This window comes from Emys orbicularis, chromosome 3 (genome assembly GCF_028017835.1).
Source record: "Emys orbicularis isolate rEmyOrb1 chromosome 3, rEmyOrb1.hap1, whole genome shotgun sequence".
In the NCBI taxonomy this organism is placed as follows: Eukaryota; Metazoa; Chordata; order Testudines; family Emydidae; genus Emys; species Emys orbicularis.
In genome coordinates, this window is record NC_088685.1 from 66816902 (window position 1) to 66835648 (window position 18747).

General features: G+C 40.7%; 1 protein-coding gene across 2 annotated transcripts in view; it reads right to left on the minus strand.

The window, feature by feature from the left end:
- The window catches only part of IBTK (inhibitor of Bruton tyrosine kinase), an 89507-nt gene that overhangs the window by 48966 nt on the left and 21794 nt on the right, over positions 1 to 18747 (minus strand). For both annotated transcript variants that reach the window (XM_065401047.1, XM_065401046.1), the window contains exons 10-19: positions 17427 to 17601; positions 15607 to 16212; positions 14113 to 14199; positions 9761 to 9843; positions 9622 to 9659; positions 7800 to 7896; positions 7037 to 7138; positions 5936 to 6053; positions 4293 to 4353; positions 2563 to 2690 (exon numbers count right to left, since the gene is read on the minus strand). In XM_065401047.1, the coding sequence (XP_065257119.1) occupies positions 2563 to 2690; positions 4293 to 4353; positions 5936 to 6053; positions 7037 to 7138; positions 7800 to 7896; positions 9622 to 9659; positions 9761 to 9843; positions 14113 to 14199; positions 15607 to 16212; positions 17427 to 17601 (1495 nt within the window). The remainder of the gene's footprint in view (positions 1 to 2562; positions 2691 to 4292; positions 4354 to 5935; positions 6054 to 7036; positions 7139 to 7799; positions 7897 to 9621; positions 9660 to 9760; positions 9844 to 14112; positions 14200 to 15606; positions 16213 to 17426; positions 17602 to 18747) is intronic.

Consider the following 18747-nt stretch of genomic DNA (forward strand, 5'->3'; position numbering starts at 1 on the left):
CTGCCATATTTGCTATTCTTTCTGCACATCAGGATGGTCTGTTCCTGCGCCCTCAATAAGGCTTCTTTAAAATACAGCCAGCTCTCCTGGACTCCTTGCCTCCTCATATTAGCCTCCCAGGGGATCCTGCCCATCAGTTCCCTAAGGGAGTCTAAGTCTGCTTTTCTGAAGTCCAGGGTTGATATTTTGCTACTCTCCTTTCTTCCGTTTGTCAGGAACCTGAACTCAACCATCTCATGGTCACTGCTGCCTAGCTTGCCACCCACTTCTACTTCCCCTACCAATTCTTCCCTGTTTGCAAGCAGCAGATCAAGAGGAGCATGGCCCCTAGTCCGTTCCTCCAGCACTTGTACCAGGCAGTCGTCCCCAACACTCTACAAAAACTTCCTGGATTGTCTGTGCATTGCTGTATTGCTCTCCCAGCAGATGTCAGGGTGATTGAAGTCCCCCATTAGAACCAGGGCCTGTGATCTGGAAACTTCAGTTAGTTGTCTGAAGAAAGCCTCGTCTACCTCATCCTTCTGATCCGGTGGTCTATAGGACACGCCCACCACAACATCACCCTTGTTGCTCTCGCCTCTAAACTTAACCCAAAGACTCTCAACAGGCTTTTCTCCAGTTTCAAACTAGAGCTCTGAGCAATCATACCACTCTCTTACATACAATGCAACTCCTCCACTTTTTCTCCCATACCTGTCCTTCCTGAACAGTATATACCCATCTATGACAGTGCTCCAGTCATGTGAACTGCCCCACCAAGTTTCTGTTATGCCAATCACATCATAGTTCCTTGATTGTGCCAGGACTTCCAATTCTTCCTGCTTGTTTCCCAGGCTTCTTGCGTTCGTGTACATGCACCTAAGATAACTAGCTGATTGCCCTACTTTCTCAGGATGCATCAGGAGGCTTCCTGTCTTGTATCCTCCTCCTTGCATTTCCTCCCGGTATCCCACTCCATCACCATCCCCCGGTGAACCTAGTTTAAAGCCCTCCTCATTAGGTTAGCAAGCCTGCCTGCGAAGATGCTCTTCCCTCTCTTCGTTAGGTGGATGCCATCTCTTCCTAGCAATCCTTCCCAGAACAACATCCCATGGTCGAAGAATCCAAAGCCCTCTCTCCTACACCACCTGTGTAACCAGGCATTCTCCTCCATGATACATAAGCTACAATAGGACAACAAGAGCCCAACTCCTCTGTAGTGGGTGCACAGAACTCAATACATCTAGGTGCACTCTGTGCATACTCCTGACTTTACCTACTATAATTCTACTAATAGTGCCACCAGTTAGAATGAGTGGGAGGAGAAAAGGAACTAGCAGGAGTCTACCAAATTTCACTGCACAGAGAGCTCTGAAAAACCTAAGGTCAGTCTGGTCAGACATCAGAAGGAAAAAGCTTATTTACATTTTAGGTGGAAAAAAGCCACAATTTTTTTTAAAGCTTGTAGTATGAGGCTCATTTACAGACAAAATTTCTCTTACATTGAGCTTTAATACAGTACAGCAGATGTAGACTTCTCCAGCCCTCAACTATCATTAATTTTGGTTTCTTAAACATTGTTTCTAAATGCGGATTTTCCATAGAATATTAAATAGATGTCCTCTCCTCTCCCCCTCTCTCTTTGGTGATCTTATTTGTCCCCATGGCTTCTGCTACCACTTGAACACGGATTACTGCCATATGCATCCTCTTCTACCCATGATCTCTCATGCTCTATCTAGTCACAGATCTGTGCCTGCCTCTGACACCTCTTCCTGGACTCAGCAAGTCTAAAACTGGGTTTATCATGTCTCCTTCAAAGCCTTCTGCTCTTGAACCCCTTTTTGTTAATTGCACCACCATACATCTTGCTACACAATCTCACAACATGGAATCATTTTCAAATCTTCTCCATTCTCAAGACCCAGATTCACCGGATCTTGCCACTTCTTCCTCTAGTCTCTAAAATTTGTTAATTCCTCTCTGACTCCCTATTTCTCATGCTTTGCTTACTTTAACACTCTCCTCTCCAGCCACCTATACTCTCATCTTTCTATTCCAACAACAGTCCACTCAAAACACTGCCACCCCACTCCCAATCAAAGGAGTTCTCCTTTTGACATCATCTCCTCTTCCTCCCTGAATCACTTCACTGGATTATCCCCACTCCATTTACAGTTTATGCTTATCTTTAGTTTGAAGGAGCTCCATAATTCAGCTGCTGCCTACATAACTACCCTCACCTCCGCTCAGCCTTAAACATCATTCCGAACTGCTCCTTTTGCCACCCTTGCTCACCCCATTTTAACTGAGAAAGATGGAAGGAGAGTACTTCATTACTGAAAAGACTTTGAAAACCGATTCTGGAACCTGCATTTCTTCCACATTTCTTCTATTTTTGTATTTTAACTCTATCCATTAGTTTGGTGCCACCAATGCTCTTGACTTTTAGCTGTGAAAAGAGCTAATCAGTATCCTACAAAAAAGATACTGCTATGTGTAGTTCACTTGTTGGAGTGATGAATGCCAAGAACTACAGAGGCCAACTTTTCAGCAATCAAAGGAAGAAAATATAAGACTTACTGAGATGTTAGTTCTGTATTCATTTCTTCTTTCAAAAAGACAAAGTTTTCTCTGTCATCAGGCTCCAAAGAGCTGATGTCAGGTCCATCTTGATATGGAGTAATCACTCTCCTGACCATAGCTGGAATCTGCAATATCAAAAGTTAAATGTTACACTGCTCCTCTTAAGCTGTGTACTAGAAAGCATACTATTTCTTGAAGAAGTACCAGATCAGTGGTTCTCAAACTTCTTTTTTTCGCGGGACCACTTGAAAATTGCTGAGGGTCTCGGCAGACCACTTAATGATCTTTCCAAATGTTGTTTGTACCGTTAGCTAACTATTGTAATGCACTTTGGATAAAAGCACTATATATATAAAAAAAAAAAACCCACTTAATAATTAACTTTGTTTGTTCTAGAAATATAAGCACAGAACTCATATTTTAATATCAGTAGTCTTACCTTTCTAATGTGATGAATATGCCCTCTCTCCCCTACCGCAGCAGCCCTCAAGCTGGGGCTGGGAAGAAGGGGGGTCTCTCCCTCTCCCCCCAACCATGGCAGCCCCCGAGCTGGGGCTGGGAAGGAGGGGGGTCTCTCCCCCGCCACAGCAGCCACAGAGGGCCATCTCTCCCCAGAAGCCGCAGCCCCGGAACTAGGGAAAGTCGCCTCTTTCTCTGGCCACCACAGCCCTGCATGTCCCAAATTCCCCCCACTCCCTCTTCTCACCCCACTACCCCCTATTCCCCCCAAAGCCACTAGCTCACCTTACATGTGCATCTTCCCCAGAGTCCAGGCAACTAATTAGTGGAGCCACGCCTGTGTGGCTACACTAATTAGGTGGGTAGCCCTCCATTCTCTCGTGTGCGGCCACCCAGATGCACACCTTAGAGGGAACTATCCGCAGACCACTGGTGGTCCACAGACCACAGTTTGAGAACCTCTGTACCAGATTATAATCACTCAAATACATAATTTTAGAATCCGGGTAATATCACCATTATGCATTACAGCCTACAAACCCAAGGAAATTTATAATTAAAAAAAAAAAAAAAAAAAAACCCACATACACACAAACACTCCCACATCCACACACCACACATTCTCGAATTCTTTTAAAGAAAACACAGAGGTTCAGAACTCACTTAATTTAAACTGACTAGGATACTTCATAGAAGAATGGCACAGATTTATGCACACATCACAATCTCTTACCATTAAAGTATGAAAGAGGAAAAATAGTTTATACTGTATGCTGACTCTCCCTTGCTTACTGGCAAAGTTTCACTCATTTCTTTTATTTCACTTAATATTAATTCTTCCTACAATGCCCTACTAATATTAGAACAGGAAAGCAGAATTAGATGCTCTTGGAAGCTACCAATTCTGCTAAAAATTAAAGTGTTACCTCTTCCCCACTCACCACAAATTCTTCCTCTGCATAGAATTACCTGACACTTGTTTGTTCACTAAAGCCAATTTAGAATATATGTTTTGTGGTGCCATTAATACCATTAAATGCATATGACTGATAGTATTAATGGAACTCAGAATTATGCATGTTGCAGTGGCAATAAATGTGTAACTATCAGAAAATTTCAGAAGTAAAGAAGAATTAGGAAAATACAGATTAAATTTATTTCTGGATTAATGTCCCACCACCCACATGAACATTTGGCACATATTTATCGGCTTAACTCAATGTTCATTTTAAAAGTAGTCACTTTTCACTGAACTAGGTATAGCTTACCATTTTTCTGTAAGACACAGAAAGGTCCTTCAAAACGTCATCACTTAAGACGTCCAGAGTCCTAAAATAAGATACATAGTTATAGCCTCGGTCTCATTTACCATACTTTAAGTCATTTGATTCAAACTGCAAGATATTTGTTCAATAAGATTCAAATAATCACAGTTCAGGGTACACATATGTAGAGGTGATAGCATTAGATATTATGGTCATGGGCACTAACATCCTACTTTAGCTATATCATCAAATGTTAAAGTACTTTCTCATCTACCTTTTGCCTACTTGTTTGGCTCCTTTGCGATATATTCTAACAATCCAAGCCATTGAGTAGCTTCTAACAAGCAAGTTTTTTTTTTTTTTTTTAAATCAATTTGCTACACAGAGTTTGTTTGGGATATGGTGCAGATTAACCCTTTAAGTAAAATTATTGTTGCAGGTAATAAAAATTGAGGTCTTTGCTTTAATCTCATTTACTTGCTTGTAACATATTATAAACCTACTATGTGTGAATAAAGCAATTATTTTTGAAGAGAAATTGTTTACACTGAAACTGCAACAACTATCATGTATGTAAAAAATGATGCTCATGACTAGAGCTGAGTAAACTGGGTTCTTGGTTCGACCAGCAAATTGAAAAGAATCACAGAAAATAGTCTGTTCCAAAAATGTTTGGCATGTGTCAGCAAATTGGAAACGTTTGTTTCGGTCCAGCTTCAAGAAACCACGCGTTCCCCCCCACCCTCTTCTCCCCTCCCCCCTTTAATACGTATCCCAAAGCTCAGGGCACTCACCTGGGATGTGGGCAACTCAGGTTTGAATCCCTACTCTGAAACAGGGACTTGAACTCACATCTCTCCCTGCCAGGTGCTAGGCTATTCCAGGGTAGGTTACTCTCAATCTCTGCTCTTGAAGCTGTTCCACATTGAATAAATACTCAAATATTAATTGGGCCAAATAGAGGGACAGAGTGAGAACGATTCAATAGCCTGGTGATTAAGGCACTCCCCTGCGAGGTAGCAGGTATGGATTCAAATCTTCTCTGCTTGATTCAGAGGAGGGATTCAAGTCCCTGCTCCAGAGTAGGGATTCAAACCTGCGTTTCCCACATCCCTGGCAAGTGCCCTGGCTCCTCGGCTAAAGTTATAGAGGGCGATGGAAGGACAAACAGTTTTCTGAAGCTGATCCTGAAAAAAAATCTTTTTACATCCAAAAATCTCAGGCAAAAACAGTGATAAATTTGGGGTTGCTCAGCGAATAAACTATTTGTCTCAAAAATTTCACCTAGCCCTACTTATAACCATTTTGAAATGTCTTCCAGAACTACCTTGCAGGTCTCCAATCTTAGGCCTGATTCAAAGCCCACATCAGTGGAAAGACTCCTACTGACTTATCTCAATGGGCTTTGGAACAGGCTCTTTCTGCCTCAGGATTACAGAAGTAACACTTTATTATGTGTCGGAGTAGAGGTGAAACAGGTACATAACTTGCAAGATAGGCACAGTAGTTTCAGCACAAATGAATACCATTGCAGCTGAGGATTTTGGGTTATATTCTCAACTATGACTCGTAACATTTCCTGATAATTCTTCCAACAGTTCCACTTTTGCAGTATTGCATACTGTAACACCTACATCCACGCTTACCTCGCTTCAAGCAAGGCTGCCATATTTAGTCCTATAAACTGCAAGCAGGATAGTTTTAACTGTTCAGCACTGTATGTTGCTGAAAACTCCAGCAGCTCAGCAGCATTCTTTAAAGTAACTGGAAAGAAGAAACATCACAGACTTAACTAGACAACATACTGCAATTTTGTTTTGTAATCACTTATTACTTCAAGATATACAGTATGAATGGGGGAAAATCAGGTTATGAAAAAGAATAAAAATAAACCCTTTTCCTGGTTCATTAGACAGAAGCACTAAGTGGCCCTGACTCCACCCAAGGCAACACTATTAAATACTTATGTAGCATGAATTTGACTGATGCTTTACAGAAATCGAAAAGATAGTCCCAGCTATGAAAGGCCTACAATCTAAACACAGATCAGCTTTGGAAATGGAGCAAACAGACAAAGGGAGTGAGAAACATAGGTTAAAACAACAGTAACATGAATAAATTTATATTGTGAACAAAGCTTAAGCTCCAATATTTTCCTATAGCTGAGAAAGATGTAGTGAGAGAAGGCAGGAATGGAAGTCACCAAGGAAAGCCAAGCAAAACAAGTAGATTCTGAGAAGAGAGATGAAGGAGAGTGAGGATGGTTGGTGTGCTAGAAGAGGGAGGCATTTCCACCCAAAAAGACATTGTCAAGAGAAGTATGAAAGCACAAAAAGAGCAACAAAAGGGTTAGGGCAGGACATGAGATGGGAATTAGGTAGAAACATGAAACAAATTGTGTAGGGCCTTAAAAAAGCGAGGACAAGGAGTTTGAATTTGATGACGTAAGAGACCCAGAAGTAAAGATACTTGAAGTGAAGTGACATGACTGAAGTTGCACGCCAAGAAGATTATTTTAGCTCTAGAATGTTGGGCAGTCTGAAGCGGGTGTGGCTACAGATGTCCAGGCAAGAGAGAACAATGACATGAACTGGAGATTCACTCCTTCCTTTCCATAGCCACAGCTAGAGTTAAGAAGCGTCATACTGCAACTCACAAAAAAAGCTTACCTTCTAAACAACTAGGTTTATTTTAACAAAACGAAAAAAATGCAGCCACTTCATTAAGAAACATAGTAAAACACTCACGTTTTTCAGTAATGGCTACTTCACACATTTCTTTCAATCGAGATACAAGGAGTTGGTCTGCTACCACCAGAACATTACAAATAAATTCCACATTTTGAGAGTCTGGAAAATAAAGAAACGTTGCATGAGAAAGATGACTGGTTAAGTAGAAAAATGCTTCAGAAAAGTTCCAACAAAGGCCAGTTTGCTCCACTGTTATTTGTAGGCATCATGGCAGAGGTAGTTTGTGAAGTGGGATTTAAAATAGGACAAGGTGGCAGTGGCTTTGCAAATCTTGTAGAGAAGGAGTTTTTCTTATGTATAAAAGGGCAACATAGAAGAAATACTGAGGGGCTTGTGGGAAAAGCAGCAGATCATGGTGTCTTCAGCAAAACAAAGGCGGAGGGGAAGACAACACGTGGTAAAACCACAACTAACTCCAAAGTATAAAATGATATCATATTGTTAGGGGTTTACCAAATAATACATATGATTCAAAAGGCAATAAAGTATCTTTTTAGTAAAAAATGTCATCTAATTGTGGTACTTACTGTACCACTTCCCCCATATCACACAAATGTCTCTAATTTGAAAGAGTTCACACTGTAGTGCATAATATCCAAACTTTCTGCTTCCTTCAGGTGTCTTTTCCTTGTTTATTAAAACAAAAATAGCAGAATTATTTGAAAGAGATCAAGCTGAAATGTATTGCTTTTAAAAACTCGCTGTCAATTGTTCATGCCCCCAACTCTACAATTTCCAGAAACAAATATATTGTCAGCACCTTTTATTGCAGGAGCTTCATCTGTATAGATGTAATCCAGGATAACCTGCAGTATGTCAGAATGGATTGGCATTTCCAGAGCTGCACAACAGGATGCCTAAAGGAAAAAGGGATAAGAAGAGTACAATTTCAAAAACTGCCCATTTAAAATCAAAGGTGATTACAAGAAATTACAAGGAAAACTCCGGTTCCTCCAAAACAAGTAGATTTCTGGAGAATCTGAACTCCTGCAGTACTGGATAGGTTTGAAGGATGGGACCCTATTCAGTTGTCAATACCGACGCTATATGCTGCTTTGTCAAGTCTGTTCTGATCAAAGTAGTCGGTGCTCATGAGGATGACTTGGGGGGCGCTGAGACCATATCGGAGACATGGCATCTTCCGGGTACCAAGGCCATCTTAGTGGTCAACTTAGATGTATACCATACAGGAGTTGTGAGTATAGTTCTCTTAGTGGTGGAATGCTCTCATGATGCAGTGTCCTGCTTGTGCGGCACCGAAGGTCTCAATACAAAGCATGCTTGTTGTCCTTTTTCTCTGCTGAGCCCGGAGCCCCAGGCACAGGATTGGTACTAAGAATGTCTGGAGCCTCAGCCATACCCAGGGTGGGACACAAGGTCTCCACAGCAGTCTCCACAGGGACTGAGGTCTTTTTGAGATGGACTCTTTCTGGAGAAAATGACTCAATTTTCTATGGGTTTTCTTCATGAATTTACCTTGGGTAAACACAGGTGAATGTGCTGAAATTGACAGGGCACTGTGTTCACTCAGTTACCGATGTTTCAGTTTGGGGGCAGGAGGGATGAGAGAGGTGTCTCCTGGCCTGGACCCGAGGCCAGTTGCAAGGAACGCTCCATCATTAAGAGCCTCAGTTTTAGCTCCCAATTTTTTCTTGCTCTGTCCTTAAAAAAGTAGAGCAGATGGAGCACTTCTGCAGGATATGAGACTCTCCCAAGTAGTGGATAAAATGGGAATGCCAGTCACTGACCGGGAAGGACTCCCAGCAAGAGACGCACTGCTTGAAGTGAGCCTGGCATACCCTGGGGCAATGGTATCTAGCAGGGGAAGGCACCCCTTGCCCAAAGAGGAAAGGGAGAGAGAGAAAATCCCCCTAAATCCCCAAATACAGAAGTAAATAAAATAACTAAAGAAAAACAATAAAATAAAGAAGGGAAACTAGGCTAAGAGATTTTGAAAGTAAGGCACACTAACCCTCCGTCTCAGGCCAAGGGAGGTGAGAAGGAACTGAGGGCGGTTCGCTCGCATAGTCATATGTAACCTCAGAGCAGGGCACAAGGAAGTGCAGCCCAAACAGGTACTACTATCAAAAATCTCTGATTAAAGGCACATGGGGTGTGAGCGCACCTGAAGTGGAGCATTCATACAGACACTATTTGAAGACTAATATTATCTACATGTCATTTATTAAGACCTACTACAGGAAGGAAGTTTAATACACCTCCAAGGATATTAGCAGCTCATAAACTCACTGAGGGGGTTTTATAATACTACAGATTAGTTGCAGTAGAAATTTCTAAGATAGCAATATACTTACTAACTCAAAGTATACTTTTACATAAAATTACCATAGCTCATAATATTTATGCTTAATTTTTTTTATTTAATACAGTTTCTGAATGGTTCAAAATTAGTGTTTCTGCTAAAATTTCCCATTTTCTTACAATTTTTACACAAACTGTATTTAATTTACATTCCAGGTAATGGCAAAAATCTCATTTGAGAGAGAGAGGAAAATCTTCATTTACTTACATTAATGAAAAACAACTAATGCGGCACACATATTTTCAACTGGCAACCTTACCTCAATCCAAGAACTGCTTAACATCCTATGAAAGTAGTCTATAAAGAAAAAAAAAGAAAAAAAAAAAAGCTCATTTTGAGACATCATAAGAGAGGCAAGTTACTGTGAACAAAAGAATCTACAGATATTACATACATACCAAGTCTTGCACAGAGTACACATTTGTGACAAGGGAATTCCTTTCCATCTATAGATTTCATGGTCACATCACAGAGGTATGAACTACAAGATATTTAGAACAGTTATAATCCTGAAATTATTAGCAAATATAAACTCTATAAACAGTTCATTTCTCTTTTGTGCTTGAAACCAGCTTTGACGGGATTAGGCTTCTTGTCCTCTCAAAGATGGGAGGGAAAGTACAAATATTTACTAGAAACACAATACACTTACCTTTATGATGGTAAAGGTAAGAAACAAGACTTCTCAGCAGTCTTTACAGGATTTAAAAAAAAAAAAAAAGCCAAGCTAGTCAAAGGCAAGCTAACTAGTGAAGAGGATTTCCTCCAAAACCAATTCTATCTTCCAAATATTGCTTCTCAAGATAGTGGTCTGAAGGCAGCAGCAGCCGCCAAGCTTCCTGCAGAGGCAGGAGGTGGGTATGATCTCCCCTGTGCTGCCAGGAGCGGCCGAGCAAGGGGCTCCTAGCTGCCAGTCCTCACCAGGCTGGGGAGGGACAGGACTTCCTCTTCCCCTACATGGCCCCTCTCAAGAGGAGGCCAGACCCATCTCCAGGGATCTCTCCCTGCTGCAGGAAGCTTTGGGCTGGGCAGGAGCTCTGGAACTTCCTACAAGGACCTAGCTGCTTGTCCCGGTCAGGCTGGGGAGGGACAGGATTTCCTCTTCCTCTGCACGGCTGCTCTTGAATACCTCTCCCAGATGCAGAAAGCTCTGCACCCCCCCTCCACACGCACTCACTCCCTTCCCCCATCACTCTGCAACTGCAGGTGGAGGAGTCACTTTACAGGGTGAGCCCCCCACCCCCACCCCACTTCCAGATGAAATTATTAGCTTGTTTCAATAAAATAAAGGTCTGTGAACTTGACAGAATTTATTGATGGACACTTTACAGCAGCAAATAACACTCAGAGCTCAACTCCCTGCTTAGTAGATATGGGCATCTGATATGGTTTTGTAGGGTAGTGATCTCCATTGGTAGCCTCATACTTGAGAACCACAGCCTTAAGTTAACAAAAGCAAGTAAAAAAAAAGTTCTGGTTCCTAATGTCATTAATTGAACATCAACATGGAGCATCCAGCAACTGCGTCTTTCCTCGTTCCGTCTCTACGCTGAAAACACCTGGTTCGTGTTTAGACACAGCTCTCTCTACATCCACGGAGTTCGTTGGAATTGTCAGACAGTGCCGAGCTAGCATTGCGAGGTGGGGGATTCTGCTTTCCACTGAGTTTCAAAACTGTAGCAAAGGCAAACTGCAGTCCGCTTCTTTTGTAATATTTTTGTAAGCAGGAATCTCCAGCCTACAATTCTTGTCAAAGCCAGAAATTGCATTAGGCGAAATAAATCCACCATCAACAGGTGCATTTGTGCAAGGTCAAATATACACACAACTTTTAAGAACCCTGCTGAATGTTGTTGAAACTTTTGAGCAGTTTTTGCTACATTGCTTGACTCTTCCCGATAGCAGTAGTATTGTCTGAGCTTCTTTGCCATGCAAGAAAACACCTGCTGAGCACTGGCATTTAACTCTGCATTGTCAGAATGATTTTCATTTGATTGTGCTTCAGCCCAGAACAGTACATCCATTACTTTGTTGTACGCTTGGAGGATTGTGACAGGTCAAGATTCCAACCAAGTGATTAAATCCATCAGTCCTGTAGCATTCTTGGCAATGAACTGAACTTCCTCATTCAGCTGAGCATTGTTTAGAAGGGTTGAAAGTTCTGTTAAAACCTGCATTTTCGGTGTCAGTCTGAGCTCTTCTGAGATGAACTCAGAGTAGTACATCAGGTGAGCTGCATGGTATTGTACAGCCTCAAATCAGGAATTTCAACAAGTAAGTACCAGCTCTGGGGGAAGTTCAATTTTTTGTTCGCCGATTTCAGTCATTGGCGCAATGTGCTGCCTGTATCAGAGTTTGCGGCCAGGGCAGCGTTTAAAGATATTTTAATGTAGCTGACCAGTTTATCAACTTTACCTAACACATCTCCACAGCTCTCTGACAAGACAAATTACATGTCCATTACATGTAATATGGACAGCATTTGGCATTAGACTTTGGTGAATTAGATTTGAAAGATTTCATCATGTAAGTTGCATTTTCGCTTATGAAACAGATACTTTGACAAAGTTCACACCATATTTTGAAATGGTTTTAATTATCGCTTGAGAAACTCTAGCGTAGTTAACAGCATTCAAGTAAATGCAGTTGGCAAGCACTGTTAGCTTTTCTGTCTGTATATCTTTGGCCTTGTCAGAAATAAAATCAAACAGAACATGCAGTACATAGTTGTCTTGCTCAACTGTGGACTCATCCGAAATAACTGCAAAAGACTCACATGAGTTAATTTGATACTTCACCTCAAAATGTGTAGCAAAAACCTTTGGAAGGTAGTCCTGTCGTAACTTATTCGCAGTTAGTAAGCAAATGGCATTTTAGGGGATCAAGTTTTTCCAACAGGATATTAGCATTTGCAAACGCATTCACAAGTTCCATTCTAGCAAAATGATGGGTCTCAGAGCTCTCTGTCATCTTCTTAAAAAGAGATTAAATTGTTTTTTTAACTTTTCGTTTACCAGCAATGCACGATCCGAAGCCCTCTTTCTGCCTTGATGGGTTTCCAAGTCTAAGTGGCGCTGAACCATTGCCTGACGTGTGTGATCTAACAAAACATTGCAGCCTGTACAAAATAGTTTGTCACCATCAGCATGTAGAATTTGGCTTCCAAATTCTTTCACATGATCCGCTGCAGTAATGATTTTAGAGGTTTTTGATTTACTTTGGACACTCATTTTAAACTTGTAATTTCACCTGTCTTCCGGTAGGATGCCAATTGAGATCACTATTCTACAAAACCACCCCACTGTTCATATCTACCAATCAGTGAGTTGAGCCCTGAGTGTGATTCACTGCTGTAAAGTGTCAATCAAAAAAATTCTCTCAAGTTCTTCATCTTTCTTTTTATTTTTATTGAAACATGCTAATAATTGCATCTGGAAGGGGGGGCAGTTCTCTGTACAAGGACCCCTCCACCCGCAGCTGCAAAACGACAGAGACAGGAAGCAAGTGGGGGTGGTTAAAGGGGGGCAGAACTACCTGCACCTGGGAGAGATACCCAAAAGCAGGCCTGCAGAGAAAGAGGAAGTCCTGTCCCGCCCCAGCTGGCTGGGACCAGCAGCCCCTTGCTGGGGCACCCACAACACAGGGGAGATTGAACCCGCCTCCTCCGGCTGCAGGAATCGCTGGAGCTCCTGCCCAGTCCCCAAGCTTCCTGCAGCAGGGAAAGGTACCCAGAGGTGGGTCTGATGTCCTCCCCAAGAACAGCCGTGCAGGGAAAGGACAAGTCCTGGCCCTCTCAGCCCAGCCAGGATTCTCAGCTAGGAGCCCCTGGTTGGGGCATTCCCAGCAGCATGGGGGAGAGCAAACCCACCTCACCAAGTCTCCTCCAGCTGCAGGAACCTCCAAGGCTGCTGTCCAGCCCCAGAGCTTCCTGCAGCAGGGGGAGGCACTCAGAGGCAGGTCTTATCCTCTCCTCCCCACCCAAGAGAAGCCATGCAGAGGAAGGACAAGTCCAGGACTTGCAGCTAGGAGACCCCGGGCTGGGGCACTCCCAGCAGCATGGGAGAGATCAGATTTCACGGGGAAGGGTTTATTTCATGGTCCATGACACATTTTTCACTGCCGTTAAATTTGTTGGGCCCTAAATATAGCCTATTCCTACATAAGTTAAAGAATTAAGCTTTAGTACTATTGTAATATCAAAACAGGACCAAATAATTCAGATATAAATAGCAGTAGGGTAAAAATTCAGGTAATTTCCCCTCATGGGAAAATATTTCAGAGATTCTTCTCATTAAGCAACCTTGTAAATTTCTAATTGCAGAAGTCAAAATCTACATGGCTTTAGTAGGAGTAACAATGTGTAGTCCTGCAACAGACAGAGCATGTCAGACTGGAAATGTCACAAGTTTTTTTCTGACATTACTATTCTATAATATAAATGAAGCCATGGAAAATGTGACTGCACAACAGACAAACACAATCATTGAGCTCTGGTTCAGAGTACTAATCCAGTATCTCAGATTACAAAAGGGTGTACAGGTAAATACAAAGCATCGCTCTCCAACGACCGTTAACTGTGAAATATACACACATGCGCCTCACAAGTAATAACAGGTTGCAGAAAATTTCAGTTTACAAAATTTTGGCTGCATCTACTTAGTGTCTACTTATTTCAAAATGAAGTGATAGGTACTAAAAAATAAAGACAGATACACACAGAGACTTGACATAGCTAGATTTAAAAACTTACCATTTTTTGGGGTTTAACTTTGGTTTGTTTCCATTTTTCCTGTTGACAACATTAATTTTTCCATTTTCTAGTTTAACTCCATCCAATCTGTAAGGCATAAATATTACAAACGTCAACTATTATATGTTACTGATAATCGCTATATTGATAAGGAAAAATAGGTTTGAAATTTAGTACCACTTAGTATAACATTGTGACCATAAATGAAAGGACAACAAATGCACTTCACAGAAACCTAGGAAGTCTATTAAGAAACTGATCGATCCTTCAGCATAGATATGAAAGATATATGAAAAGGGATTGCGAGGCATCTCTCTACTACTTAACTACTCCTATTTATTTATCCTGGTCCAAGTGACAGGTGGGCTATACCGGAGTAGGCTCAGCCATCTACATGGTGTTTGCTCCTTCTGGGCCATACTTTGAGGAGGTATTGATTACCTTGAGTGGCGAGAGATGTATAGTGTTAGAGATATGCTATGAGGGTTAATTTGTGAATTGGGTGAACACAAATGGTAGCTTTATTAGAAGGCTGAGGGACATTTTTGCTTTTAAAATGTCTGGGCTCTGCCCTGGCTGTTCTTTTATGTGCACCCAGCTGTGGTAACTGCTTCCTTTTTATGACCACCACAGAATGGCTGAGAAAGTTAAACAAAGAAATACGTTAAAAATACAGAGTGGGGGAAATTGGTTTACAAGGGTTTACTGTCCTCAATCCTTTTGATGATGGTACAGAGAGACACAAGACAGAAAAATAGTATTATGCAGAAATTTGTACAATAGCAGAGATGTTCAATCTCAACTCCACTGGTTTCATCTTGTAATATTATCAGAAATACAAGGCATCAGTTAACAGGGTTCCAGTTCTTTGCTTCATATTGTTTAATGCAAAGTCTGCAGCATCACCCATGCAAAGATCAGCATCAACCACAGATGAGAGCCATGATTTTATATGCATCACACAAAGGACGAAACATATGGCTCAGTCTGAGACAAGGAGTTATCTGGAAAGCTACATTATTTGCATCTAAACTCAAACACAGGAAGTCCCCATCTCAAAACAGAGTAGAATGTATATATCTTGTACAAGTTTCCCAGGATAGGATTAAGATGAGACTAGTGCTGACGTACAGCACTTCCTGCACCAGAGAAGGCCTAGTGGCTCAGTTGGTAACACATTGCTTTAGTTGAAGAGCAATCTCACAATTCTCTTTTTTCATAGAACCCTCAGTTGCATTACTTAAGAGTTGCTCACACTTTCTCCTAGAGAAGTGTCAGAATAAGCTGACCTCATAAGCTCCTTTTAAGACGTGCTGTGGGTCTGTGAAATGTGGGGAAGTGGCAAATAGAAACAAACTGGGAGTCATGTCAGCCCAAACTACATTGGTAGTTAAAACCCTTCCATTTTCTAGACAAGCTTATATATGGTCAAAAAGGGAGAAAAAGCAAGCACCAACTAAAGTGGATACTGACAAAGAAAAAATTGTAACACACCTTACACTTAAATTGCTGAGACAAAATTTCTTTGCAGCACCTTGCAACATTTTTATGGGGTTTACTTCTTCACCAACAACTTTGCCTTTTTTAGAAGACTTGGGTTTGTTCTTCTCTCTTTGATTTACTACATGCACTTGATTACTTCTGTAAACCTCAAATGCAGACTTTCCATTAACATCTCCACTGAAACTCATTTTATTAAGGTTAGAAATTAGGGTATCTTGATAGTCTTCTGTTTTTTCCTTATACAACATTCTTGGTTTGTAACCATGAGTCAAAAGATCACAAGTGTCCATGTATATGAACTGCAGAAGGTATGTAAACAAATCTTGATGAACCTTCTCTATCATAAAGAGATCACATCCTACAGCATCTTCATCTTTACGATAGACATCTGGAGAGTCTAGTCGATTGTCATCTGAAATGAACAGCTTTCTGAAGAAGTCAGAACGCATGGCCAAGATGTATTTGTGCGCAGGGATCATCCTAGTGCCGATCTGAAAAGTCACATCATGGATGTTGTCCATTTCATCTGTTTCCCCTAACAATTTGCCAAAATCCTCAACGAAACTTGATGACGACACACTTGGAATTTCATATAGGCTATAAAGACAAATAGTTATTTTTTATTTGGTTGAATTTTAAATTCTATCATGACGGGCTTTTTTAAAATGAAGAACCTAAATTTTTGGCTATTCTACATTACTATTCAAAGTTTCATACTGTATTCTTTAATACAAAGAAAATTCCTAAACTGATGAAAAGTGCTATATAAAAGCTAGATATTATTACGCAATATTACATATACATATATCTCCTGTGACATTTTTCTAAAGCACCAAATATCACATTTTTCTCTTTATAAATATTAAGCCAGACATTTTTGTATGAAGTTATCAGCAGTGTTAGTACTTTGCATGCTACCCATGTCATTTTTTCCTAAAAGGAAGTGCTTAAAGTAACTCAGAAATGTAAGAATCTTTGACATGCTGCATACTGAAGTCCAAAACAAAAATTCATGTTACACAATATGCTAGATATTCTAAAATCTAACATGAGAGTGCAAGGAGCAGTGCATCTTTTAATGTTTCATTTACTCCAACTTTATTTCAAAGATTTAAGTTTTTGTTTAATTTAAAAAATAGATTACTTCTGCCTTTCAGTTTCTTGTATTACAGGGCATCTCTGAGAAGTAAGGAATCTATATGTTAAGAAGGATTTCCATGACACTTTATGGAATGGAGAGTTAAAGTACATTAGAAGGTAGGTTTTAAAGGGGACTTGATTATAAGTGTTTGGCTTGAACATTTTGCCTTTGGATAAACTAAGGGCTGGCCTACACCCAAAACTTAGCTAGGTCTACCTACGTCGTTCGGGGGGGGGGGGAAATCACACCTCTAAAACATAGTTAAACTGATCTAAGCACTGTGGACACTGTGGCTAGACCAATGGAAGAATTATTTTGTCAACCTAGTTACTGCCATCTCAGAGAGATGGATTCACTACAGCAACAAAAGAACCCTCTGTCACTGTAGTATGCGTCTACGCTGCAAAGTTTCTAGTGTAGACATTCCCTAATTAATGGCTTTTTGCCTAAACAACCTCTACATAGTAGTCTACAAATAAATGCTAAGCCAAGATGACCATATTTACTATGATCTCTTCAGTAGCCAAAGATGGTTCTCTGTAAAGCAGAAATTTTGATTGAAACTGAAGACACAACAAGTCTGTTAATGGAACAGAAAAATGCTTTACACCCACATCCCCCTCAGTACTTTCAGCAATTGAAGTTACAGCCATAGATATCTGAAATATACCTTGTTTTAGGATCTGACTGTAAAACAGCAAAGTTACATCCATTAGGATCTGTGGTAACACTAACACCTCTGTGGACAAAAGCAAGCTTCTCAAGTCGAATTCTTTCATATACACTGTTTGTATCATAGTGACAAGACACATCATATGAGGAATTCTGAAGACTTGATACAACCTCTGTTAAAAAAGAGATGTTGGAAAAACATGGAAGGGTCAAACTAATTAAGATTTAACTGATAAAACAAAGGACAAAATTAATTACTGGTGTGAGTCCATTGAGTTGGGGTCAACAGAGTTACAACTGAGATCAGACTGAAGACTTTGGCCCAAACAGCATTGACTTCAATCAGAAATGGCACGCCTAAAGAGATAAGCCTACCTAGATTCTGATCCCTGGACTTGGGAGATCTCCCACCCAATGAGTACTCATCCAACCCAAACCTCCTCATTTTGTGAGATCTGGCGATATCACATGCAAGATGGCATGGCTATGGATTAAATGAAGCATACTCTGCTTTTTCTATTGTACTTCAGTTACAACACTAGTAAGATATAGTACACAAAATGTCCCTTTCGTATTTTCATGGTATATCTTCACTTTGGAAAACTTCAAAACAAAAATTATTTTATTCATTATAAATTTATGGCAGGTGAATTCTGAATAATGAATATTGGAAAATATTGTTAAGATATTTCTTTCCATTTCTGCTTAAAAAGATATTAAAATTATGTGCTTCTTAAATTGTAGTCTTAGGTAGAATGCAGAGAACACTATTAATAAGCAATAAACAAAATGAAAATCTTTCTACCTTTATAAGGTCACTAGTCCAGCACAAGGACAGGGAGAGTGAACCCAAGACTACAAAGGCCTTTGGTTCAACATCTATCAAGAATAAAGATATTTTAGTGCATTATGGAATTGTAAGACCAGCCCAGCAGTAAGACCAGTGCACCATACGCTGCTATGTGGAAGGTCCAAATTAAACAGATTCCCTTGTTCTGACACTTTACAGGGCTAGGAGAACAGAGATGAGGAGGAAGAATTACCATGACATGTGACTTTCTTGGAAAGTAGCGAAGCAAAAAAGGAAAACTGATGGGCTAACTCAGAGTTTTGAGAAGGGAAGGGAAGACCTTGCAATGAAGGAATGCAAGATTGGAGGCTTAAAACTGAAATTATAAATTGGAAATTAAGGTCCTGGAAATGTGATGTGGCCATTCATCTGTAGGCCATAAAAATCCAAACCCACCCAGCTTGGCAGGGACAAAGCAGTTACCATCTGTGCACTTTCAGTTGGTCCATGTGAACAGAGCTGATTTTTT